The 27,173-nt window shown below is 38.5% G+C and overlaps 2 protein-coding genes and 3 long non-coding RNA genes across 5 annotated transcripts; 4 read left to right on the forward strand and 1 right to left on the reverse strand.

The window, feature by feature from the left end:
* The first annotated feature begins 854 nt into the window (after positions 1-854).
* LOC149116131 (uncharacterized) lies at positions 855-1,772 on the forward strand. The gene is made up of 2 exons (XR_016203923.1): positions 855-1,114; positions 1,525-1,772. It is a non-coding gene; the product is annotated as an uncharacterized LOC149116131 (long non-coding RNA).
* A 1,795-nt stretch (positions 1,773-3,567) lies between these two features.
* On the forward strand, positions 3,568-5,504 carry LOC110063717 (uncharacterized). The gene is made up of 2 exons (XR_002298261.2): positions 3,568-4,119; positions 5,222-5,504. It is a non-coding gene; the product is annotated as an uncharacterized LOC110063717 (long non-coding RNA).
* A 5,239-nt stretch (positions 5,505-10,743) lies between these two features.
* LOC149116132 (uncharacterized) lies at positions 10,744-12,384 on the forward strand. The gene is made up of 2 exons (XR_016203924.1): positions 10,744-10,974; positions 11,908-12,384. It is a non-coding gene; the product is annotated as an uncharacterized LOC149116132 (long non-coding RNA).
* A 3,675-nt stretch (positions 12,385-16,059) lies between these two features.
* LOC110063761 (protein-S-isoprenylcysteine O-methyltransferase-like) lies at positions 16,060-21,243 on the reverse strand. The gene is made up of 3 exons (XM_020770756.2): positions 20,924-21,243; positions 18,930-19,373; positions 16,060-17,731 (listed from the first exon to the last, which is right to left on the reverse strand). The coding sequence occupies exons 1-3, from the start codon at positions 21,174-21,176 to the stop codon at positions 17,520-17,522; spliced, it is 909 nt and encodes a 302-aa protein (XP_020626415.2). The 5' UTR covers positions 21,177-21,243; the 3' UTR covers positions 16,060-17,519.
* A 170-nt stretch (positions 21,244-21,413) lies between these two features.
* Positions 21,414-26,575, forward strand: LOC110063762 (uncharacterized). The gene is made up of 6 exons (XM_089282087.1): positions 21,414-21,656; positions 21,781-21,847; positions 23,921-23,990; positions 24,672-24,820; positions 25,475-25,569; positions 26,104-26,575. Exons 1-6 carry the CDS (start codon positions 21,456-21,458, stop codon positions 26,182-26,184), a joined length of 663 nt encoding a protein of 220 aa, XP_089138213.1. The 5' UTR covers positions 21,414-21,455; the 3' UTR covers positions 26,185-26,575.
* Positions 26,576-27,173: the final 598 nt, after the last annotated feature.

A 27,173-nucleotide genomic window follows, 5' to 3' on the forward strand; every position in this document is an offset into this window, starting at 1 on the left:
ACAAATCGCGCGCTACAAAGTTGAAATTGACCAAACAGACGAACCTTTTTAAGTCTGTCAACTTTGCCCGCAGATTTTTAAACTAAAACGCTGTTAATCTGATGGTTACAACATTCTAATTAATAGCAACCTATACATGCGTGGCATAATAAGCCAATATATGCAATTGACGAAAACTCTGGGTAGATAGTAAAAACATTTATTTAAGAAGATATTTTGCGATCTAATAATTACTTTTTACTAGTTTGTGGTTTACGCAATTTTCAGTAAAATGTTTCGGTTTCTGTAGGGTTCCTGAGTTCGATTAACAGTGATCATCTGTTTCTCGGGTTCAAATGAGTCCATAGAGTTGATAATTATAAGCGTAAATTGATGGGAAAGAAAAAACAAATACCAGCAAATGACAGAGTCGTTAAGTTCATTGAACGATGTTATCTTCATTAGCGCAAAGAGCCTTACTGTTTCAAAATCCTATGATCATTTGTTAAATATTTTATAACTACAAGAGTATGCTTGGATTTATCCAGATCTGATCTGTTTTTCTGTAAAATAAGTTTTATTAACACAACTATTTGTATGTGGATTGCATCCATCTTTTAGTATGATAATATCTCGCTCAATAGAGAGATAATTACTTCGAACCTAACAAAGACAGCGATTCAAAAGGGGCCCTTTATCCAGTGGTACAAAATTCTAAAGAATACTTTTCTTTAGAAAATTCATTTGTAAATCATAAAATGGACACATGAAGGCCGCCAAGTTTTCCGCTTTGCAAAACAAAGCTTGATTAGCACTTTGAGCCTTTAGTCACAACTCGAATATTATTTAAGCTGATAGAAGCTCATTTTTATTCAGCCTGTCTTCAGCTAGTCGAGTCGTCTTTATTAGTCATGCTGCTAAAAATTAGTATTTTAGCAAGTTTAGTAATATTCTCACAGTTTCTTCTCAAATCTGGTTTGTCTTTGGACGAAAAAAGCAGTCTTGGCCCGTTAGATCCAGATTTAAATGCCCAACTTTGGAAACGATCTCCTTGTATCGTGGGTGTGCGGTACAGAACGCAAAGATGTCGACCCGGTCAAGGAAAGCGAGGACTTGGACGAACTTCAAATTTAAGGTATTCGAATGTTTTGTATGAATGCAGTCACTTGACGCTAAAATCTTTCCGTAAATTATCCGTGATCGCGCCACCAAAGGCTAGTCTTGCTGAAAGATCAAGCAATGTCAGTTAGGTTTGTCAAAGTTACCGTATTAAAAATGTTTGAAACGTACTGTGGGCGTTCGAGAACACTAAGATCAGAAATGTGGGAAATTGGTTTCACATGGAAGTAATTTCCCCAGATTTAAACTGTTCTGTACTTTAGTGAAGGCTAGTAAAATGCGGGCCAGGAACAACTGAGTTCGAACTAGGAAATCCTTTCGATTCGCGAGTTTATTTCCAGTGCGCATAGCTGACGGAAACTTGCGTTGTCAAGAACACGGAGGTCTGGGATCGAGAATGATAGACAAGAATTTTTTCTCTTTCAGACCAACGGATGTGTGGAACAGGGGAAAGCCGATGGACTGAATTATTGACCAATTCTGAAGATAACAACTACTTATGTCTACTTAAACTGAGCCATTCTTACCTAAATCTGAGTCAACACTGATAGCCATGCAAGACGTAATTAAAAGAAATAAGATGAACTTTTTTTCAGTGTATGTCAGACATTAGCAGTGTCGGTCACATATATATTACGATTCAATAAAATTATCCCGATATGATGTATGACCAAGAGATTTGCTGGCCGTTATTACTTCGTAAAACTTGTTGCTTTGCCTGAAATTAAAATGCAACGGTCCCCATCCCTCACAAAAATAGACAAATAAAAGGGTAAGAGACGTACATTGTAAGCAGGGCCGAAGCCAGTGTGAGGCAAATCAGATCGAGGCACTTGCCTCAGTCATGATTTCGTTTCTGTACTTTCCTTTTTAAAGGGGAAAGTAAAAACAAAATGCTAAATACCTACAGGAAGGCAATTAAACCATAGACATTGCCTCAGTCCTAATTTTTTCATGGACATTCCCTCAGTCGTAATTTATTCCTAGCTACCGCCTTGGTTAGAAACAGTGTAGTTCGTTAGATCATCGAACAAAGCAAGCTGACGGTCGCCGAGGTAAGCTGGCTTAGCCCGTCGTGGAAAGCATTTTGTTCGCGTAAATCATTCGTTAATCAAGAAAGCTTCTAAAAGCGCCCTATCTGTATAGAACTGAAAGTCTCTTCCCCTTCTCGTACTAAATATAATACTCAAAGCAAAGGGACGGATGGTAATCCACGAGCTCACTTGTTTTGTTGATGAGTTGAATGCATTGTAGATAGCATAAGTTGCCGGATGACAGTGATCTCTCCACTGACTTCTCATGAACGAACTCCAAGTCTAACAGGTGGTTTGTTTGTCTTTAAAAGAGTGTTAGCTTTGCTCAATCTAATTTAACGGAAACTTGGTGTCAACTCGACGTTGCTTCCAAATTGATGTTTATCTAATCCGCGCATGACGGCTCAGGGAAGACGAGCTTTTCAAAGCCCTTTCAGTGATAATTCAAGGAGAGAGACGAACTTTCATGGCATATCAATCCACGCTTCATATATTAGTCGAAATAGTAAAGAAATTAGCCAAAGTTGGCGTATACACTTCAGCCGGGAAAATGTTGTCTTTTCCTCTCTCGACCAAGAGGTTGTGGTTCAAAAACAGTCGATAGCTATAGACCAGGAACATGTTTAAAGTCATTTTCTAAAATATTTCTCGCAGTGATTTGCGCTTTTACCACAGATAGAATTCATGGATTTCATTTAATTCCTTCGAAAACTGAATTGACCCTGAAAATTTCCCAAAATAGTTATTACCCGTAAATTAGAAGCAGGCTGATCTACTTCAACGTCGCCGACGTATCATGAATTCGCGTGCGTTGAAATCCTGACTAAATAAAGTCGCCAATGAACGAAATTACAAGTGGGAAACATGTGTCTCTTAACTTCTAACTTCGTATTCCCGGAATTTAAGTTTATTGCTGGGGGTTTACGGAGCTGGGAAGCGAGGCTGAATTATTACCGATTAGAAATATGCGAAGACTAAGTAATTGTTCACGAAACATTACAAAATATTCGTTGCGTTTCCTCAATCATTTAGCAACAACTAAACGTTAGCTAGTGCTTGGTGGATATCGAAAGATTCTCTAGCAAATAAGAAGTCCTTAAAATTTATTTCGAATTTCAAAACCGGATAAAATTGATTTTCCAACTTGACTTGTGATTGCAGGTGTAACTGTTTGAATAAAATATTTTAGGAAACTAGTGTCTCCTCGTATTTAGAGAAACTAAGCGATGTTGAAAATATAACTGAGTAGACATCTAATTCGTCCGTTCAAACAACTTAAGTTGTGTTTCTGCCCCTTTGTCATTTTCCCCGCCTTCTTCCCGTCCCAAACACTGAACTTTCCGGTAAATGTCAAAGTTCTTTGAATGGTTCATATTTAAAAAATGAAGATTTTTCTTCAAGTAAATTAAACTTGAGAGGATTAAAAGCTATTGAAGACATCCCTGAAACGGTCCTTCTTGAAATCAATGTCAACAAAGTCATTCAGTACTTTGTTCTGTTAGATGAATATAGGTTTTCAAGTTGGGCGTTACATAAAGGAACTACTGTATTCATGGAAATAGATAGATGTCGGAGACAAAGCCAAAGAAAAGGAAACTAGTGGGCAAAGGAAGCATGCCAACGATAATCATGAGAAGATAAGATAATAGCGTAATCAGAAAGGTCCACGTTGAAATTAAAGTATAAAAGAAATAAAGCTTGTGTGCATGATAAGACATTGAATAGAACTGTTTAGCAATTCAGAGCCTTGAAACACATGATGTCGCCAAAGATTTATATTTTCTTATGTTCTATTGTAGCTTTATTCCTTTTACATTCAAGTTCGTCTTTAAGCGAGGAAACTGACGGTGATTCTTTATCGGAAGAAGTGGAGAGTTCGCACATTCAGCCTTGGAAGCGTTTTCCATGTATTGTTGGCGCACGTTGGCGTGTACGAAGATGCCGAACTGGCCGAAGATTCTTTCACAAACAGGACCAACAAGTTCAGGTGCAGTACCCCTTTTAATAAGCAGCCTCCAAATATTACTGATCTATCCTTAATTGCCGACTTCCACAATGCACAATATATCTGCTTTTCACTAAAAGTCTAGGTCGTTTAGAATCCATCTCAATATATTTTTTCCAGGCTAATCCTTCTTCTCCCTTTAAGTCTGGTTTGTAATCAATTAATTCCATGGTATTTTCCAATGCTGTCGTTGTTTCGCATTGATCTGTTTTTAACTTTGTCTTAATACGTATTAAAAACGTGGAAAGGTCATTAAGGACAACAGCGCGTTACATCAGTGTGACAATCACAGTAAATGTTCCTTTTAAACTTTGGTCTTGATTAATTGATCGTTTTCTTTCAGTCTTATCACTAATTTACTACTGATAAACATAGTTATTATTTGCACTGAATTATCAGCTATAAGTTAAGTTTACCGTGTACCTTCAGTATGAAAAAAAAAATTCAATTTACAGGCTTTCAGACAAAAAAACATAAGAAAATTCAAGAACAGTAAATATTCACTGAGAAAAGAACACAGCAGTTTTCTAATAAGAATTTTTGATTAATAGACAGCTAATTGATGTTATGGCGGTTTTCTCACTTTGTGTTTGCCATTTTCGGACTTTGAAGAGTTACAACTCAAAGGCGATTTGTCCTATCTCAGTCAAAGTTGGTCCGTTAAAAGATCAAGCTATCCCCAACAAACAGGAATTTTGGAAATGTTCTTTAACTTTCCAATGTGATCGAACAAAGGAAAACCCCAACCCACTTTTTACCATAAGAGTTTGGCTCCCTAATCTCGTGAAAAAAAAAAACTCTTAAAATATATAAATTGTGTTGAGTTCGAACTTAAAAAAGAAAATTTATACCTTCCAGTTAAGACTTCGCGGAAAATTGGATAATTTTAATTATGCATGCCGGAAGTAAGACAAAGCAGCGAGGAAATACTCACTTTGCACTTTGTACATATTTATTGCAAACAACGTTTGTAACAGCAACATAACTACAAACATTTTATAATGTCACAATGCAACATAACAACGAGATGAAGGATTACAATAGGTTATTCAAAATTATATTAATTCGTTTTTGTGCGTTTCAGTTCACTGAGGAACCAGCGATGGGACAAGAAACGACTACAAATTGATTCAAAAGAACAGAAACTTGAGCATATAGAAGTCCTGGTAACGTTTCGTTGAGAGCGAGACAAACAGTGCTGGAAGCTGCGACCAAGACCTCCCGGAGGACTCAGAAAAAATAGCTGAATGACAAGACGGTTTATAATTTTATGACCGTTAAAGGATTGTTCATCAAGATTTAGATAGCATGTCATTGCTTGTAAAGAAAAATGAAACAAGGAAATAAATTAAAAAGTAAAAGATAAATACCTCAAAGTGTGATTCGCTAACCAGGTGGTAGCTTAAAACTTGGCTTTGAAAATTCGGACTTGAGTAATGTTGCATTAACAAATCTGTCCTAATATCCCCGGCTAGTCCTCATGTATTAACTATTCAATTAAGGCGTCTGCATTTGATTTTAGCACAACATTCATTTGCTAAATTCATTGATATTTTAAATCCTTTTTTGTCTGAACTTGGGAAGGTCAAGTTTGGCGGTATTACAATAGCTTCCTACTTCGCCATTGTGAGAGAACTGTTCTGCAATATCTGGGTTTACTTTGCTTTTACACAGCCGTAGCGCTATACAACTGCTAAAAATATAGAACACATAAAGTCTCCCTATAAGGTGAGATGTGAAATAGGAAAGAGATTGAAAATTACGAATACCATACAAAGTGAGATAAACGCAAAATTGACAATACGGAGTATCCCAATTGGGTGTGTATACATTATCAGTTGATCAGAAGAGATCTTTATATTTAACTGCTCGCAGTATATATACCACACAAAACACGAAACAAAACCGCACAAAAAAAAAAAAAAAAAAATGAAAAAATCGTTGACGCATGGTTTTCAACTACACGGTTGGCTTCAAAAAGGGGAAATAGGAAGGAGGAGTAAAGGGGATGTAAATACCATAAAAAGGCGGGTAGAACACATACAGCACTCAACAAAGACTTCCACTCCTCCATTTGTCGGATGCTATGAATGCACAATGGCTTAACATGACCAAATCATTCTATACAACTCTTTTTTCATACCATTCAAATTAAGGTTTCTCCGACGTCATTCTGTAGAACAACTGTGCACCTGCTGACGCATGAGGGCTTGGAGAAAGATATCGTTAAGCCGCTTTGAGCCTCGACTGATAAACAAGCAAAACTATGTCACAACAGATCTGAATCATAACACCGGACGTGCAGTTCCTCGGGCCCAATTCTAACTGTTTTGCTTTGTTCATCTCTAAAAACCTACATGCACCAAGCTATCGCAGTTTTCTGGCAACCATGAAAGGATCATGTACAACGTAATCACAATTAAATGCACCATGCACGAGCCCCCCCCCCCCCCCCCCCCAAAAAAAAAAAAAAAAATCGCAGAGTTTACCTGCATGTTTTCGTCGCGAACAAGTAGGCGACGTTTTGCGGTTAAGTACAACCTAATCGCCGCCTGCATATCCTGATTGGCTGAACAACGCACATCCTGTACATTTCAATCAGTTCTAATACTTCCTCAAATGACCCTTTGAAGGCCAAGTAATTTCAGATAGCCTCAGAATTGCAAAAAAATCTCACTTCGTTCCCCTATACTATGTTGTAGTGCAGCCATTTCAGTCTCTCTATTTAGACTATCTCGGGTTCTTTGGAAGTAATTGAAAGCGAGCACTGATGACAATCTTAGCAATAGGGAAACAAATATAACATTCATTTAAAGTAGTCCAAAAACTAGTGAAGTTATCAATCGAATGGTATGTTGTAAATAAAATTTGTTTTTTTGTGTGCAGGTAACCCTAAACCCTAAGATCATCCAAAACAAACAACATTGACATTTCCTTTACAAGCAGGTCACAGCATTTTGTCCCAAGTGACGTAGGTGTCCCGTTTTCGTCAGAAAATCAAAGAGCTGTTGTTTAAATACAAACTGGAAGAGCAAAAGTTAGATATGACCTGTACTAACAACAACATTTCTACAAACTCAACCCTAGAAATCGCTGCTATCTTGACGCAATTCAAAAACTCGAAGAACCACAAATCTGATTAGGCACGGCTCCACACTATTTTTGACACTCTATGCTATCAAAGAACAATACGGTCAACTGTGAAAGTATTAAATGACAAAGAAAGTTTCCAGTTTTTACCCATAGATATTCATCCATGGCCATGTGAACCCAGAGCTAGATAACTTTTCATTAACACTGCTGAGAGTTAAGTGAGAACATATGCGTGTATCTGAATAAAATGGTAGTTTGAATCATCTAGAAAACAAAACTGAGCTTTGAGCCGCGTTGGCATGGACTGTAACGTTAATGCAATCAAGTCTGGATCTGGCGGTGTCTACGCAGAAAATCTTGCGGTAAACGTATTTGACCACATTTATTCCTCCATTAAAACACTTTCGACCGCCATCAAAAATGTTTAATGGTCATATTTGTGACAGCCAAACAGGCTATAGGAACTCAAGCTATACATCCTGAAAAACTGGCTTTTTAATCACCCCTCAGCGACAAAACAGAAAAGACGACGATAAAGTAGATAAAATGAGAAAAGCTGAATGAACCTAGGAATCAAATTTGACCAAAGTTTCCGAACTACTTAGTTTTCTGCTGAATTTTCATGAGGTCGAGGGATGGTACAAAAACGTGGTCCCCTCAGTCTGAATCCCCTACTGGACCCCTTTTGGACCCCATCTGGAGCCCCTTCTGGACCCCCTTCTGGACACCCATCTGCATGGATCCCCTATTTTTTCTTCCAGAAAATACGGGCTCCTGATTTAAACAAATTAAACTTAGAACATAACACGATGAAGTAATCAGTTGCTCCGTATTGGCTAAACTACAGAATACGGGGCCACTGTTAATCATCCACCAAACAATGTGGCTCGTTTGGCTCCTTTGCCATCCACTGCCGAGCCAAACGAGTCACTAAATATTTAAACGTAGGACTTAACGTCATATATACATGTAGATTATTCCTTGTTCTTTCATCCACTGCCGAACCAAACAAGCCAAACGAGCCACTAAATATATAGACCTAAGTATATAGATTATTCCTTGTTCTTTTATCTAAACCGGGTTATTTCTAATTAATCAATTTCGATTTTAAAAACCGGGTTACTGAAAAATCGTGATGTGGCCGCAATTTTCGGCAGTTCAATTGTCACTCTGGTCAAACACCTGGCAACTTAACTTTAACGTCAAGAAGTGTTATCAACTTGGTATAACGCGTAAGAAAATTCCAACTATATTCCAATATTCATTGGCTGGCCAGCCCATTTCTGGAGTTTCCTCAGCCCAGTACCTTGGAGTCACCGTGACAGACAATCTGTCCTGGAACGAGCACATCAATCAGATCTGTAAAAAGGCAAATTCTACTCTTGGGCTACTGCGTCGTATTCTAAGTGGTTGTGATACTAAAGTCAAAGATACGGCGTATCGCACGCTAGTCCGCCCAAAACTCGAATATGCGTGTTGCGCTTGGAACCCTTTCACCAAACAGAACATCACTCAAACAGAGATGGTTCAACGCCGAGCAGCAAGATTTGTATTAAATGACTATTCAAGATTTAGTCATGTTACTCCAATGATCGAACATCTTGGTTGGGACTCTCTTGAAGATCGTCGACTCCTCTTTCAAACTACGATGTTCTACAAGATCTTGATGGGACATGTTGGTATTAGCTTTCCTCCTGAAGTCCGCGAAATAACAAGGGCCACCAGATTACTGAACAGTCGTCCTTTCCAACAAATCCGTGTATCAAATGATGTCTATAAGTTTTCCTTTTATCCAAGGACAATAGTAGCATGGAACAATTTACCTATTTATGAAGATGTTGATATAAATAATTTTAAGACTATTGCTCTTGCAGCCATTAAATCTTTTGTATAATGTATATCCAGACGTCCTAACTTGTCTCGACGAGATTATACTTAATCTATTTTATCTTATCTTTTACTAACTTATAATTTTTATTGTATATATACATATTGTAATTATTTATTACGTGCTTTTATTATGTTATTTTAAACTCCTAGTATAGTTCCACTGTTTAAGGAGTATACTTATTAAAGACTTAAAGACTTCATTGAACTTAAACCGGGTTAATGGTTACCATGGAAATAAATTGAAGAACAATAGATTTTTTAACCGAGTTAGGTCAATTTTAAGCTACCTTTCTGCGTGGTCTAACCCAGGTTAGTGGTCTCGTAGTATTAGTGCCGTGCATTGGCTTTTTCGTGAAATGTGTCAGTCATCACTCGGCGGTCTGTATGTGAGATGTAGATGTGAGATGTTCACTGTAGCGCAAACAAGTGCATAATCTTCTACTGAACATAGTAACAACAGTTCGAAACAGTTGTTTTACTTGAGCAGATTTGTAGTTTTTTTCCCAATATGTGTCGGCTATACCATATCAGTCAAGTTTGCAAGGAACCTTCACGCCTGAACCATGGCCTGAACAGGAAACGCTCATTCACCTTAGAAGGAGAGATTTTAATCGACCTCCGCAAAGAACACAAGAGTATGTAAAGGGAAAAGGCAGTTCGTTAAAATGGCAAGAAATGCAGATAAATGAATGAATTCGTGAACAATTTTTAAGTGAAGTGCACTTTCCAAACGTAAAAGCTGTGGACCGAGAGCGTTTCACAGTTCGTAGATGCCATAATCCAGGCTTCTCTATCAATAAAGATGCTCCGAAGGGAGTGTTTCTTTTTGAGTGTTTCTTTTTGTCGCAAAGTTCTTATTATTCCATCACATTATTCACAATGCTGCTTGAATTCATTAGTTCTTCACATTTTGCCCAGTGATTAAATAGAGCCCGTATTTTCCGGAAGAAACAATAGGGGGTCCAGAAGGTGGTCCGAATGGGGGTCCAGAAGTCAAACCAAACCTGCCCGGTTTGGTTTTGTACTCAGTCAGTTTTGAAAAGAAGATTTCGATTACGGTAAACTTTGTCGTGAATTTTCAGCCGCCGAAAAGTGCGACAAACGATAAATGTTTCCTGTTAATTGTTCCCAATTAGTCAATCAATTTGCGCTCTTGTTTGTAAATTACGACACACGATAAAAACACGATAAACTGACTCAGAACAGAACTAATCCGGTTGTAAAGTCACAACGCATTTCTTTCCGCAAGGTAAGAATTTTTTACTGGAGTAAAACAAAAATTCTACATCGTGGCGAGGAAGTAACGTACTTCCTGTAATCGTTTTGTTATCCTTTATTGCCAAAAAGCGGCACAGCAATAGAACCTTCTATAACCAAACTAAATATGGACTGACTGAACGCAGCTTTGCTTATTTTTAAATACTATGCGTATTTCTCTGAGATATTTTATTTCGTACGTAACATTATACCACTGTTTATTTAACAGCTTAGTGAAAATTAACACGACGTCGTTACAAGTATAAATAGCACATCCAATAAACACTCTGGCATACCAAATTTTCAAATAGATAGCTGCAGCGAGTCAAGTCAGTACTTCATCTTGTCATGTCGGCTAAGACGATTTTTGTGCTTTATCTCTTTATCACTTTGTTTCTGTTTGAATGCCTCAAAGAATCTGAGTGCTCCTCTGATGGACACAATGAGAGGAAATATTCTCAGCTAGGAGGAACCAGTTTATCTCTTCGAGTGCAAAAGCCAGCGCGCACCAAACGAAGCCCTTGTATAGTTGGTACTCGCTGGCGGACTAGAAGATGCCGTCGAAGGGGAAAACGAACATTGACAAAGACCCAGATGGTAAGCTTTTCCTTTGCTTATAGTAAGAATAAAACCTTGTTCTCCAAATTGTAACAGCTGCTCTGATCTATATATAGCTGTTTTCAGATTTTTGAAAGAGAACACACAGCAATAGGTATTTATGCTATGGTTATAACACATGTGCATTGGACTGGTGTAGGTCATTTTAAGGGTTTATTTAGACTGCATGGAGTATTTTGTTTTACTTGAATTGTTACAAAGGAGAAGTGAAGTAAGTATTCTTTACTCAGACTGCTTAATGCAAAAGCTATTCTTAAGCTAAAATAGCAATGTCCTTGGTCTAAAATTGAGTTTGTTCGTAACATTTTCTTAAATTTTAAGTCAATCTCAGTGACAAGTTTTTGTAAAACTAGAAAAAAAAAAGTGCCGTAACGTTGTGAACTGTAGAGAAAAAAGTACTTAAAATCTCGCAATAGCTTGGGTAGGTGCCGGTGACAAGAACTTTAAAGAACTCCTCCCATGCAGTGAAGGCTTTGAAATAGGGCAAAAGTTAACTTCAGTTTCGTCAGAAATGGGATTTAAATATGTAGAGATCGTCTTTTTAATAGCTCGTGGTTTTGTTTTTGAAAAACAGCTAAGTTTGTATGTACCAATATGATTTACTTATTAACCATGCTAAACGACTTACGCAAACTGACATATTGAACATGTTTAGCGGACTTGCCTGTGTACTGAAAACGTGTGCGAAAAGCCCGTATAGTAAAGTCAATAGATCAGGACTGTTTTATTTCGGCTCAGAAGTTTAGTTCAGTACGTCTAATTAACGCCTCCTCTTGGCTTCCCTCGTGAAACAGATCCTTGACCGCGTCGCTTCAAAACAAGAGTATTAAAGAAAATAGGAGTGGAGCCACTTCTGTAAGGGTTGCTTTAATGTTTCCTGTCATTTCAAAGTGCTTTCTTTTCCTATCATAGGAATTTGTTGCCGGACGAAACTGGGATACAGATTGACAGACAGTAGCCATGGCAACACGACACTTCACGCCAAGGTCACGGACGTTCACGCATGTTTTGATGAAATGTTTGTCGTCACTGGTCGCGGCGTCTATTTCCCGGATATCGTATGACAAGACTGAAAGAAGATTGTGTGGCCAATCCGATTTATAATTTAGGCTTATAATCTGATCATGAAACGGTGAACCATTGTTATCCTCGCACTGAACAAAGAACAACGGGGAAGATTACTGTTGTAAGTTGGCTGTGAAAACAATGAAACGGAAATAAGAAAGCAGTTTTTGTTGTATAATATATTTATCGTATTGTTTGTCAATTTGGGAAGTTAAGGGCAGAAGTATTTATAAAGAGTTATGAAGAAGTTCGCCTTTGGGGCAAACACGTACGTTCTGGTTAATGAATTTGTCTGATATTAAAAAAAATGCTTAATTCTTATTAAAAAGCTGTGTTTATATATGTGTTAATAAAAATAAGTGATTAAAATTGAACGGAGAGTGTTGAAATACGGTTGCGCAAACGCGCGGCGTCTTTTTGTTAATTATGCGACCTTTCCTTCGCGCGTTCTGTCGTGCAAAACTTGACGAACTAAGAAAAAGAGGGGCTATTCGTTATCTATAAATCGCATTTTTGCAGGTCACTTCGGCTTTGTATTGTCGTTGAATAGATCGAGGTTTAATAGACACATTTTATTATACGCGCACATGAAAACACACTTCAATTTTTTTTTCTTTGAAGGAATCTGATTTTTGTGTATGTGTTAAATGAACTGAGGGCTTTAAACACCCCATCATATAAGGCCTGACCAAATGGAGTCGCAAGTAGACCCGGGACTTCAACTTAGAGGGTCCCCAATAGGTTTGGTGATGCGGGATTTGGCTTTTTTTCGCCGTGATATTTGGGATTTGAGCTGAAAACGGGGGTGGGAAGCGGGAATTACAATTGCGAGCGGGAGCGGGATTTCGCGTTTTTATGGTGTTGGGATGCGGGATTCGCAAGGGGAACAGAGCGAGATACAGGATTTCAATTCTTACGTGACCTCATAAATTGTTATTGACTAGCGCAAAAAACACAAGTTGGCAGAACCAAACCTTTTGTGCGTATAGCTGTGTCAGGTTTCTAGTAATGACAGAATGAATAGTAACGGTTCTGTAGTCTGTCAGGTTCTGTTAAATGTATTCATTCTTGTTTAGTATCATAGGACTGCATGAGCTCTTTAAGTCCTATTGCGATCATTTGTGTAGCCTGCGTAGCTTGGCGGTTACGTTTTTAAGCAATTTGAGCGCGATAAGAAAGCGGCGAAGCCGCGATAACGAGCGCCAAAGGCGCGTTAAAAAATTGCTTAAACCACCGAGCTACACATCAATGACATCTGTTCCTTTCCGACATTTTCGACTCTTGCAACTATAATCTTGGCCCCCCGATCCTTTCTAGTTTTTTCAGTCTTTTGACCTTTTCTAGAGCGCTTGTCTTGTTTTTGGCCAGGCTGGCCACACTGAGTGCCAGTGATAGTGATTCACCGAATGAAGTATGCGACATTATAAATTGCGTCACCATATATTACGAAAAGGATGCGCGAGCAGGAATGCCTTTATTCAGAAAGAAACGTTCTGAGGCCAGATTTCAAGGAAAGTGAAGACGCTAAAAGCTTTGAAAGAAACTATCAAGTGTGTTTACGGGCCATCCCTTGAATATGGGAATGAACAATCTTTTTCTTTCACTGATACGTGAATAAAAGAAAACAGAACTGACAGTAAACCGCTCACAAAAAGAAACGTTACAATCATTTGTGCCTACTTATATGCTACCCATTGAATTCTTTTTTGATCTTTTATGCGACATCTATTTTTAAAAAGTTTCTGAGTTAATAATTTAACTAACTATTAATGTAACAAATTAATCATTAACGCAGAAGCGTCTTTGAAAAGTGGGCGGGATCGGGATTTCCAGGCAAAAAATGGCGGGATGGTGGGATAACAGGAAAAAATGGACGGGAAAGCGGGATCTGAGAACCCTATTGTGGACCCTCATCTTACATTTCCAATGTTTGGCCAAGGCTCTTTCGTGTACTTGTTTTGACTTGCGTTCACTTTTGGAAAGGATCAAATTCCTAATTCTATTACCAGTCCAAAATTCCATACAAGAAAGCGTACGATTATTTGTTAATTTTCCAAACTGTCCAAATTAATAAGCTCCGTGCGCATCATGTTATTACACCCGCTTTCAGTGTTACGTGCATAGGCGACATCTTTCGACATGCCATCTCTCGACATGCTATGTAACCTGCCTACGTCAAATATGTAAGCACAACGGACTTCTTTACGGTCGAACTCGACTTTAAGTCATGAAAGATGGATTTATTTGAGATCAGAATAAGGCTAGGAGTATCAAGAAGTCATTCTGTGACGGATAGATTGACTGTTTGAATGTTTACACCTTTCGAATATAAAAGGCGGTAACGACCCAATTCTACTGGAAGTCACTATTGGGAGCCGATCGACTACACTCAAATAGTTTGATTTATCCCGTAAATCGGGAATTAAACATGCAAAGTCCACAATCGTCTTCAGCCATTTGAGGCCAGTATGTATCCTTTATTTGCCATTTTTTTCCCGCTAATACCAAGAAAAATCGCCAGTTTCACAGTTAAACGGTCTTTCAGCCGTTTACATAGCATGTCGAGAGATTGCATGTCGAAAGATGGTCTTAAGATGTCGCCTATGCAAGTAACACTGAAAGCGGGTGTAAAAATATGACTATATCCTAGTATAATTTGGAAATAATTGGGTTCCAAAAAAATTCTCTGACAGCCAGATTTGACTCGGCCTACGATCTCAATTTTTTTTTTCATACAATTAACTCCAAATTGGACAGCATGTAGCCTATTACATATACAAATCAGCGGCGGTGTTTCACTGTTTGGCCACCTAATGAAAGCCCGTAGTATTGAAATGGCTTTATGAGAACCTGCGTGCACTTGCAAGGCAACTTCCGAGCCCGTTTGCCCGTCTAACGCAAGCCTGCATGCAAGTTTCACTCGCCAATACTTGCGCCTCTGTTCTAAATACAACATTAATTGTACAAGGCGCCAAAACACAATCTTTTGTACGATAGTTCTACACTGTAGGCAAAGGCAATGGACTTCTAAGGTTTACCAAGTGGGCTTTTGAATTCCAACACCATAAACTAACGGTCACACCAAAACGCAGACCATGCAGACTTCAGACTGCAGACCATGCAGACTTCAGACTGCAGACCGTGCAGACTGTGCAGACCGTGCAGACCGTGCAGACCGTGCAGACCGTGCAGACCGTGCAGACTGTGCAGACTGTGCAGACTGAGTACTTTTTTTCTAACACTTGACTCACTTTTTTCGCCTCTAGTGACAAAATAGTGCTCAATATGTCCTAATGTTTGTTATCTATCCACAGGCGGCACAAACTCAACATCGGACTGTTGATTCACGCGTTTAATAGACTTTCTATGGGAAATTCCCTTTACTGGTCCTGAATTCACTAAAATCAAGCATAAAAATAAACTTCCATACATTCTAGGCGCAAATTGCGTCATTTTTGGACGGGTTTGTGGTTTTATTTATTTTGTCCAATTTGTTGTTGTTGTTGTGTTTTCTTTTTTATCGATTTTCTTAGTCTTCGTTTTCCTCTTAACTGATTCATAAAGCAAAGCGAGGTCAGACTCTAAGCGACCTTGTTCCACAAATCGCTTCTGCTACACAAATTACAGTATCGCCATATTAGCCCAGGAGTATTCCCTCTTTCGCTTAGTTGAACATGACCGTAAGTAAACCTCGCGTAAAAAATGCTCGCGTGAAATTTTCTCCTCGAGGTTTCTTATGCGTCACGTACGATGGACTAAGCGAAAGAGGGACCACTCGTAGTCTAAATCGCCATGAAAAACAAACAGCCATAAGGACAGATAAATTAACCATCGCATCAACTAATCACGGCAACCGTACTGCACTGAGAATTTCAAATGCTATTCGGTTTTCTGTGATCTTTCCATGCGCTAGGCTTTTTTGGCGTGATCGCAGTCACACTCCAACAGCCATTTGGAATTACATTCTGTATACCAAGAATAGAAAATGCACATGTTACATTACATCACATGTGAAGTTTATTTCTACATTTTAAAATAGCTTTACTTAGGCATATTCAGGACTAAAGGGAGTTTTCCTTGCAAAATCTATAACGCATCAACAGTCACATACCGCCGAGTTTGCACGGCCTGTGGATAACAAACACTCCGATATATAATTGAACAGAACCAAAAAATATGCGAGTCAAAAGTAAATGCAAAAACAAGAATAAGAAAAAAAAAAACGTACTCAGTCTGCTTAGTCTGCATGGTTTGCAGTCTGCTGTGTGCAGTTTGCAAGGTCTACGTTTTGAACTGACCGATAAACTAATCACCCTGTCACAATTATTCATTGCCTTCTTTGCGTAAACGCCCTCCCTTAATTAGATAACGAGTTTGTAAAACACAAACAAACAAACAAGAAAAGCCACATATGTTTTCTCTGGTAATAATTGCAGTGCATCCACTCTAGCACTACCCTAACTTTTTGTCGAAAGAAGGCATTAAACGCATTCAATTTGAACTCAAGTCTGTGACAGAAAGTTGTCCATCTCGTACGGGATGGATCCATTAAATTTGTGAGGGGGTTCACTTTTTTTTTGAGAAAAGGAATACTCCACAGGAAAAAAGCAATGTCGAACTATTAACATTAAGAAAAAAAAGCAAGGGAAAAGAAAAGATATAATTTTAATAAATATGGCATGAGAAGAAGTATACATCAACAGGACCATACTCAGTATATAACACTACAAAGAAAAGCAAACAAAAAAAAAAACACATGTATTGAGAAAACATGTAGAGTTTATCCCAGCTTCAGTTTCATGAAGCAACCATCAGATGGTCTGATGAAAATAATTGTAGCTGCATATATGTATGCATTTATTGCACCCGAGCAGAAACGTAGAATTTCCTTGACTTTATTTCAACATTTTTCCAAGACCTTGAGAGAAAACGTCTTCAGTTACTTTTCCTAAAAATACAGAAGAACCCTACGGCGCTGGTTTGGTAATGAAGTTCTTATATGCACTTATGCATCATTGTGAAACAGGATTCATACCCTTTTTCAGAAACAAAACTCCAGGCCTTTTCCAGGACTGTAAAATTCACATTAACCCTGGGCTAGATTTCTGCCGCTCTCTCATGTCTGGTCTAGGGAGGAGCGCGGGCTCCTTTCCCGAACAGTGACTGGTAATCGAGCCTACATCAAACCTTTCATTCCCAAAATCTCAGTGTTAATCCTCCTTACTGTCTGCCATACATTTCATTTTATTACATGTACTTGAGTTTAACAGATTTCCAAAACTTTCCAGGACTTTGCAGTCTTGGAAAATGCCTCAATAAAATTCCAGGACTTTCCAGGCTTTCCAGGACCCGTACGAACCCTGTAAAAGCATAAACATTTATATTTTACGACTCATAAAACCGTCAGCTTTTTTAGTCTCTTCAATGACCTCTCAGCAACTTCAACACACAACTCACAGTTAAGAGTCATCTGCCTTTTCTGAAGTGTACTCAAAACCTTTGACAAATGGTACTCCTACAGTTGTAACGTTTTTCTGATATGCCAGGTAGTCATCACCAAAGAAATAGATTAGTGTGATTTCCTCATCATGGATGCGGTCACTGAAAAACCTCCATGAAGCCCACACATATGCCACAAGGCAAACTGGGTTAGCTAGTGTGATTTGAGTTCCTACAAAATTGAAACAAAAGGTTCTTTTAGCTGTATTAATGACAGCATTGTAAAGTACACTGTAACATAGGCCTGTAGTATATACAAAGACCAGCACTTAGCTATAACTCTTAGGGGTAGTGCATGGTCCTCCAAATTTCCATGGTCCTGTAAATTTTCATCAAATTGAATGAGTCCCACAGTCTTGCTTTTTAAGCAGTTACATGCCTCTTGCAGTCTCGCTTTTTTTTTCACCAAGCTGTTTCAGAGTCTCTCTTTTTTGCAAAGCTAAGAAAGTCATGGGGTACTGAATTGATTTGTTGCTATTTATAAATGACATCTGAACATCTTAGAGTCTGAACGACTCGTGCCTAAAACACTTACAAGTCTTGGTCTCACAATTTAAAAAGTCAAAATGCCTCAAGCTTACAAAGAAAAATTTTAGTCTTGCCTTCTCACAGATTCTGGCATTTACCATTCACAATCCATACTCTTTGCTTGTATTACATGTCTATGGTGCCATTGACCACTGTAAAATTTGGGAAATAAGTCCTGAGTTTTCATTCTCAAGGCACTTTTTTTATGGGTTTATTTTCAGGGAGCCTTATTTCTCGGGAGAGGGGCTTATCACCAATACTGATTTTGCATTTCAAAAATATTTGTATACAGGAATTCTATGCCCATAGAAGAATGCTGCATAGTGGATGATCAATCACTCCAATGGAAATACAGAGCAAGTTCTAATCACTACATGAACATCTTCAGTGGTGTCTGACCATGGCGTAACAACATAGAAATTATACGAATTACAAAACAAAACAAAATTAAAACTAGATCATGATAATGCGTCTTTCTTCAAGAGGTATTGTTACCGGCAATATATGTCCATGGGCTACAAAATGAAAGGACTCTTGCATCTGTGAGTGTTTTTGGGACCTTATATGTTTTTTGGCAGAGTGATATCTGGGGCAGAAGGGGAAGGGGGGAGGGGAGGGGAGGGGAGGACATTATCACAATTCCTATGTACAGTGACATAGCCTAATCAATGCAAACACTGGGTGAAAGTAAACATTTGTGAGGAAAAATTAAGCCACGAGGCAATAAGGGCCCAATGAAACTTGAGTAGTTGTATTTGCATTAATTTTACATCAGGTAAGAGCAGCATTTTGTATTCTTTTTCTACAATCAAGATAAGAAATGCTGCTCCTTGCTTTCTTACCTATACTCCACCAAAACCAGCCTGCATATCCCGGATGTCGACAGAGACTGTAAATTCCATGAGTCACTAAAACATGACCTCTCTCCTTTCTGGTCTGGATAAGATGTGTGAAGTTAGATTCTGCTGTTATCATAGCGACTTTTCGTAGAATTTCCCCTCCAACCATCAAGAGCAAACCCAGAAAACTTAAGAGTAACAAATTCTTCATCTGAGGGAAAAGCCACCACTCTAGGACAAACTCAACCCAACTAGCAACTGCGGCAATTTGATACTCTGGACTGTGATTGAGTAGAAATGAATCCGTAGATAACTTGTCCGGACAATATTTTGCAACCATGACATACTCAGAGAAGTGAAAGAACGAGAGTGACACCAAGTACCAGCCAAAATACCTCCATTTTGTTTCACCAAAGCTTAGAAGAAGGGCAATTCCAAAAACGCTACCTAATGGCAACAAAGAAAACATATAATTATATGGGTTATTGACCAAGCATGAGTTCCAGATGGCTGGATATTGGCCAAGTTCTTTTTGTGTGTGTTAATTTCCTGTTATCTAGTGTCCAAAAATGCTACCTGATGACAACAAAGAAAATATATAATATTATGTGGGTTATTGACCAAGCATGAGTTCGAGATGGCTGGATATTGGCCAAGTTCTTTTTGTGTGTGTTTATGATCCAAGACAGAGTCCAGGTCCATAAAGAATGAGGCCAATATCCAGCCATCTTGACTGACCAGCTTGGTCAATAAAGGATTTATTGTATGGCTTTCAGAAAAATGTTTTATGCAGGACACTGCAAGTAATCCAGAGCGGGCAAGATAGTACCATTTATTGCCCGCTTGGGAAGCCAATTACAGTGCAGGATTTGGTACATTTTGCCAACTCACGAAGCTAGCCATATATTACAGCATTTATACTACAACTCAAATGATACTGAACCTACCATACTGCCTATCTAGATCTAGCTTCTGTGATCAGAAGTTGGTCTTTTTATCACTCAATTCACTTTTATCACTCAGATGTCAAAGTGACATCTGAGATCTATGAGAATCAATCTGCCAAATTCAAAACTGATGACAAAGCTTAGATTCAAACAAAGATACATGTAACTTAACTGTTTGAATTTAAGCATGAACATGTCACAAAAAGATCATTAACTTTCCTGTTATCAAGTGTCGACATTCAATAAATATGTAGTACAGTGTAAATTTCAAACAAGAGTTTACTTTCTCTAAGGAACTCCTGTTTTGAAGTTTCATCCACATAGCTGTACTTGTCAAACACATTTTCAGACTCCTCAAACCCCGGCCAAACGATTGCAACATTTCAATGCAGCGTATTGCAACACTGTTGAGCAAAACATGTTGTGCACGTTTGGCCACCCTGTTGCGACGTGTTGTAGCATGTTGGGTGTTGTCAGCTCAAGTTTGAAAATGGTCAAATTTGAGCCAACAACACCCAACATGCGTGTCGAAACTGGGCGGCCAATGCAAGTTTTACGTGCCCAACATCTTGCGCCAACAATGTTGTATTGAAATATTGTGATCGTTTGGCCGCAGCTTTAAAAGCGATGTCAACTGTGTTGTAGTTTGGGTGCAGAAATTTGCATCACCGTCTGTCAAACTTTAAATGATATATTGAGAACAAACCCTGCGACGTTTTCATACCGAATTAGGTCATGTCATATTTTTTGTGACATGTTCACATTTACTTGCAACTGGATTTATTGGCTGTTACATATGTCTCAATGTCTCACAAGGGATAAGTTGACTGTTCTTGTGGGATGACATCTGTCTGTCTGTTTACCCAAATACAAGCTGCCTGTAAATGATCTAGCTCGCCGAGGAAAATCAGAAATTTACATTGACAGAAAATCTACAAGCAGGGCTAACAATCCGCGCAATTAACAAAGTCCTTAAGCTACGTTGACAATGCATAAGCATTTTAAAAACACAACAGATTTCCAAACTTCGAGACAACAAGTAAACTTTACCTAACATGGAGGCTCGCCTGGCAACCGAAGAATATGGGACAAAAAGAGTCACAAATAAACTCAAACCAAGAATCACGCTTCCTGTGGCAATGCGCCATGTTTCCGTGACACTTTTGCCTTGAAATATTGCTAAAACTAAGAGGATATAAGCAATGAAATACGAAATCGCTACTTTCCCCTCTAAAATCATCCTTAATTTCGCCGACATTTTTTGTCCCATAGGGGAGGGGGGAGGGGGAAGAGTATTCTTCATTGCGAGCTGCCGCTGGACAAATCTCCTATTCTCGTTTCAAAGTGTTGTTAGACGTTGTTCAGACCTAGAATGTAGCCAATATCTCGCTGTTCCAATTTTAAAATAACAATTTTATTTCACTGGAATGCTGAAAAGCAATTCATTGTATCACAGAGTACTATACCTGTTTCCTAGCGTCGTTTGAATCCGTCACGCTCCGCCGGAGGACAGGGCTCTTAGTTTCCAGGAGTTCGCATTTACTTTATCAGAGAGAAACTGGCCACTAGTGACTCAAACAGGATGGAAAAAGATGGCGGTGACGACGACGGAAATCGCACAGAACCTGAAAACCCAAGGACACCTGATTCCAGTCGCGAAGGAACACCAGATTGGAAAGAAACGTGCATTGGTGTTTGGTCGAGAAGTACGAAGGGCCGTCAAGTTACAGAGGCTGAACCAGACAAGATCTGTAATGGTATAAGTTTTGTCGTAATCAACAAAGTAAGTGACTAAAAGTGAAGTCAGAAAGTTGTTTTCAAATCTCTGAGTGGTTCCTGTGATGGTGCAAGTAATCAAACTAGTTGATCTAACACACTAACAGAGCTTTATCTTCCTAACATTCAAGCATACAGACCTTCGAAAAGTGAAGCTCAGTAAGACAAGAGGACTTCAGATTGTAGTTCGTGAAACAGGTAGGACTTGGACTTAGCTTATAATATATAGATTTAGGCCAGCCTAAAAGCGTAGCTCCTGGGCCGCGTTGTTCAGAGTCAAATAACCCTGGAGAAGGTAGAATTTTGATTTCAGTTTTGTAGCTTTGCGGCGCGGTTTTCTGTATATTGTTTGGCCTTCTGTTTTGAGTTTTAATAATCACTATATACACAAAACAAAGCAGCCAAAAAACATTTGTATAGAAAAAAAAGTTATAATTCGGTTAACTTTTAATCCTTGGTTAGCATTAACCGGCTTCCGAACAATCCTGCCCTGTTTTCAACAAGTTAACCTGAGATGAGCCTGCGATCCAATCGAAAACCAGCACTTGGTCAGCGGTCAACTTCAAAAAACACGTGACCTCAATAAGCTGTAAACTTGAGCCCGCGATATGGTCAGCGGATACCTTGTTTTGACAAGTGTCAATTGATCATAACATGGATGTCCAATATCAAAGAAGTAAACGGTAAACCAAGACTGCGTGTCTCTGTGAACCTATTATTTGGAGTATGGCGGCCATGTTGCGCGACTCCGTCGTCGTCGCCGTCGTGCATACGCGCCCACGAGCAATACCGCTAGCAATGATGACCATGAGAAAATCAACTCATGGGTTTCCTTTTCTCTCCTATATGAGTATGGGGCTCCGCTTGGCGGCCCTTTGGGCCGCCAGAGCTCTGCTATAAATGAAATTAATGTAGCCTTTCGCACTTTCAATGTAAGCTTAAGATTGCCCTGGTTTGAAATTTTGTAGGCCAGTAGTTTCAGATTTGTATGATCATGAATGACACAACTTTAAGAGAATGCAAATCAAACCACTTTGAAACATTTCAAAATGAAATTGAAACAAATTTCAACTACAGTGCGTCATATAATAACCTAAAATCCGAAATCTTGCAGATTACCTACTTGACCCTCCCTCCCCCAGAAAAAGCTGTTAAAAGAAGAGCTCTACTGATTCAACCACAAAAATGCATCAAACATACAAAAATTTCCCTTTGAAACACAAAACAAAAAAATCGACCAAAAGAAGAATGAAAAATGTACTCAAAAGCAGTTTCCTTTAAATTTGGGACATTATTTTGGTTATCTATATGGGAAATGAGAGATTCGGTCTGTATCCCAGAGACTAGCCTGCAAAAACAGATGGGTTTCCGGCTTTTGTTTCATGCCGCAGCATGAAACAAAGCCAGGTTGAAAATTCATCTGTGTTTGCAGGCTACCCAGAGATTACAGCTGGCAAAGATGGTTAATGTTAGTCATAGAGTTATGGGGCTTTTGGATGCAAAATTAATCACAGATCCATTCACACCAGCCCCAGGTACCATCTCCTTTTCATGCTTGTAGTACCACCTGTGGAGTAAGTTTCTCCAAAGCTATTTTGTTTTCATATCAGTTGGAAAGTTGGCTTTACAGAAGGATTTTTGAGTTCAAGATTTGGCCAGAGAAGAGAGAATGTTTGTAGTCCTGTATTGTATTTTGTTATACAACGTATCTCTCAGTTGGTACGCGCATTGTGATTGGTCAATTTAGCAGGCCATATTCTCTTGTACATGGCGCACTAAAATTTAAAGTTGTTTTTGTTGTCAAAGTGTTCGGTGATTTATCGCCAAGTGTTCTTAACTTTTATAGCAAGTAAAAGTTTAAAACTTCCTCGTTCTCTAAATTCTGTATTAACGTGGCTAACAACTTAAAAACAATTTCAAATTGACTCGTTTTGCTTTTGAGGTGTGTCAGAAATTTGAAGCCATTCCGTGTGAATAGAAATCGTTCCCGAACCCGTCAGGCACATAGAGATTTAATAAATGTCTTACTAACCTCGTCCTCTCGGTCTGTACTGTAAGTTACGAATCCTCATTTTCCCCCCTTGGATTTATGGCCCACGCCCTTCGTGCTTGGGCCATAAATCGATGGGGAAAAAACTCGGTCCGTGACTTACAGTACAGACCTCGAACTCAGTTAGTAAGAGGTATATCTGTGAGCAGTGATGTTCGTTTGAAGGAATGGCATGCATCAAACAAATTTGTGTCATGGCTGTTTGTAAATTTCCATTTCAGAGATTACAGTACCTCCTCCAAAAGCTCATGATCACACACACATCAGAATTGAAAGGGATGAAGATGACAAGTAAGGATCAGGCTTTGTAGTAATAATTTTGGAGACGTGTTGAATTCAAACACAAAGAAGCTATAGTAACAATTCATCACCTTAACTAATGTGGCTCACTACAGTTTTGATGGAGTAAAAGAGACTGATGTTAAATGATGACTCTTTTGTAAACTGTTCCAAGATATTTTTTCTTTCTCTAGTTACTGTTTGCTTTTTATCATTATATGCGACACTTGAGCAAAACAAACCTTGATAAATCGAACTAAAATGAATGAACACATACATAAGAGAACACTGTGCACTAGAATTTTTAATAACATCTTCTCATAATCTACACAGCCTAACCCAAACTTTCAGGAATTAGAAATGGAGGCTGTCTTATTAAACATTCCTCATGCATACTAAAATAAAAGAATCTGCAAAACAGATCATCCACAAATAATTTTGTCTGTTTTAAACAGAGCTTTAGCAGAATCCGTCTTGTGCATTCTTATTTTATTCATTGTAATGTGAATCTAAAATAACTGCAGCTAATTACATTGTTTCAAAACAGTTAATGACTCAGACAGAATATATCAAGGTACCATTCATGATATTAATTGTTTTTTGCTCTTTATATTGGAGTGATTGGAATCTTGAACTAGTCTTGTAGTAATGGCATACTTCCAAAACTGAGTTTTAATTGATCTGATTTGTCAGACTCCAAAAGAATGATGAGGACAGTGGAAATTCTGCAGAAGAACAAGAGCCTTCTTTGACTAGAAGAGTGATGGACGTTATGATGATGAAGAAAACAAACTTGGAGAAAAATGTCGAACATTACAAAGCCGAGGGAGTCAAGCTTACAGGTATATGTATGAAACAACAATGTAGTCAGTTCAGGGAATTTGAGGGAGTGTAAGAATCTACACGGAGATTGATTCTTTGACCATTTCAATGTCTGAGCTTCTTTGAAGCTACATTGTTTTTGATCAGCACCAAGAATTCCAACTTCTTGGCAGCCTCAAATTTTCCCGAGATCTGATCGGCTGGTTTTAATCATCACGGCAATGATCTTTCATGTAGCAAATATTTTTCTTCTACTTCAAATACATGCGTTTGCTAATATATCCTCACCATCTATGGTTGAACCTGTCCACAACTGCCGCCTAGTTGGGGACAGAGCAAAAAGGCCATTGTAGAGAGGTGGCTGTTAGTGGAGGTTCGACTGTACAACCATTTCTTATTGATTCTCAAAGTTTTCATTTGTTTTGATTAGCTTAGTTTGCAGAGCACTGCACCAATATGATAAAAATCTCTGGTCCATGGTCTTGGGTTTCAATCAATTACATTCAAGCCCATTGTTTTTTTTGTTTTTTTTCTTATGTAATTTGCATTCATAACTACAATGATTACTTCAGAAAGGAATGATAATCATCATTCCTTCCTAATAAGTTAATTATTATTATTTAATGATTACTAGTTACTGTAGTTAAGAAAACGTTTTTTTTTTCTTGTACTAGATGTCTGGAATGGATTTTATGGCATGTGTTCAAAGTGCTACGAGACAACAGCAAGACTAGTGTCATACTGTCATCCACTTGATAAAGTTAGCCAGGTACGTAAGTTGTAATTGTTCTCAAATGAACACTTATTAATCACATTAATTTACATTGTAGTGAATAGTAAAAAAAAAGGTAAAGTCTGCATACAAGCCAAGTGGCCCATCAGACGTGGGAGCCAGAATTTGAAAAGTGACCATCCATAATGTATTATAGGGCCTGCTCAAATGAGCAATTGCCATCTACAGGATGCCTGGACACCAATCTGGCTAAAAGCATGGCCAGAGCTTATCCCAGTATCTACAGCATGAAGTGACTGAGTATTTCTACTCCCCCCTGGATTGGATGCTAGTCCATCGCAGGGTTACCCCTAACAGTAAGGTCGCCGATACCCATTCATACACCTGGGTTGAGAGAGGCACTGCGAGAGTAAAGTGTCTTGCTCAATAACACAAAACAATGACCCTGGCCATGGCTCAAACCCGGACTGCACCGCTCTGTCCGGAGACGAGTGCACTAACCATTAGTGCACTAACCACATTCTTTTTCAATTTAACAAAACATTTTGCCATTTTGTTTGATGTCAACAGGTATTTGGGTTTGCAGGAAAATGCATCAAGAAGGCTGGAGGACACCTAGTGGGTGATGACACTAATGAAAAAAAGAAATGATAAAAAATGCAGGTTACTTCATCCACAAAGAGTGACTGAAATCTAACTTCCTGAACTATAAATGGGCCATACAAGGAGTACAATGCATGGCGTGTGAAGTTGTCCCAGATAAATGTCAGAAGAAGCAGAAAAGTTTGGTAGCTGTCACTTTTTGAGTAGTAAAAAAGTTACAAACTTTGAAAAGTTAATGCACACAGCCCCCCCCCCCCCCCCCCCTCCACCCCTCCTACGTTAAGGGATTATTGTTGGCATTCAGCAAGGGCAATTTTTCCTTGGTCAATGACCAATTTCAGTGTAAAAAAAGGTAATGCTATGGTTTTGGGAAATTGTAAATTACACTTTGTACATTGTTCACGTTATTCTAACAAAATAAAAACAATTGCAGGTTCTACATGTATGAATGACATGTTTCAGGGCATCTTTGTTAATAGTGTCATCACTTAAACCCAGTAATGTAGTCACCATCTAACTGAATCACTTCTGAGAAAAAAAAAGAAAAAAGTCAAAAAAGGGACTGAAAAAATAATTTAAACGAAAAATTCAAAAATTGCAGTCAGGAATGGACATCAGTAGTATAAAATAATTCATAGTTGCATTTGACACTGGTTCTACTAAAACGTGAAATCAACTTAATTAATTTTATAGCTACTCATACAGAGATGCTGCGACCAAACAACTTCGGTCTTTATCAGTTTAAAAAGCCAACTGAAATTACAGTCTTAAAACGTTTTAAAACATTAACATTTTAGTAGAGTCAGTATCAAACACAACTTCGAATGTATACTAAAAAACTAATGTTGAGAAAAGATTAATTCACTTCCAAAAGGAGGGAAATTTCGTTGGATAGGAACACATACACGGGGTCATGTGAAAAACACAATCATATAATTATTAACTTTTCACTGATCTGAACACAGTTCAAACGCTTCAGTAGCAAGCTTGTCCCAAGTTATGTCGAGAGGTGAAAACTGCGCATGTACCTCAGCACA

This window comes from Orbicella faveolata, unplaced genomic scaffold, assembly GCF_042242905.1.
Source record: "Orbicella faveolata isolate gen_17 unplaced genomic scaffold, um_ofav_v1 contig_12, whole genome shotgun sequence".
In the NCBI taxonomy this organism is placed as follows: domain Eukaryota; kingdom Metazoa; phylum Cnidaria; class Anthozoa; order Scleractinia; family Merulinidae; genus Orbicella; species Orbicella faveolata.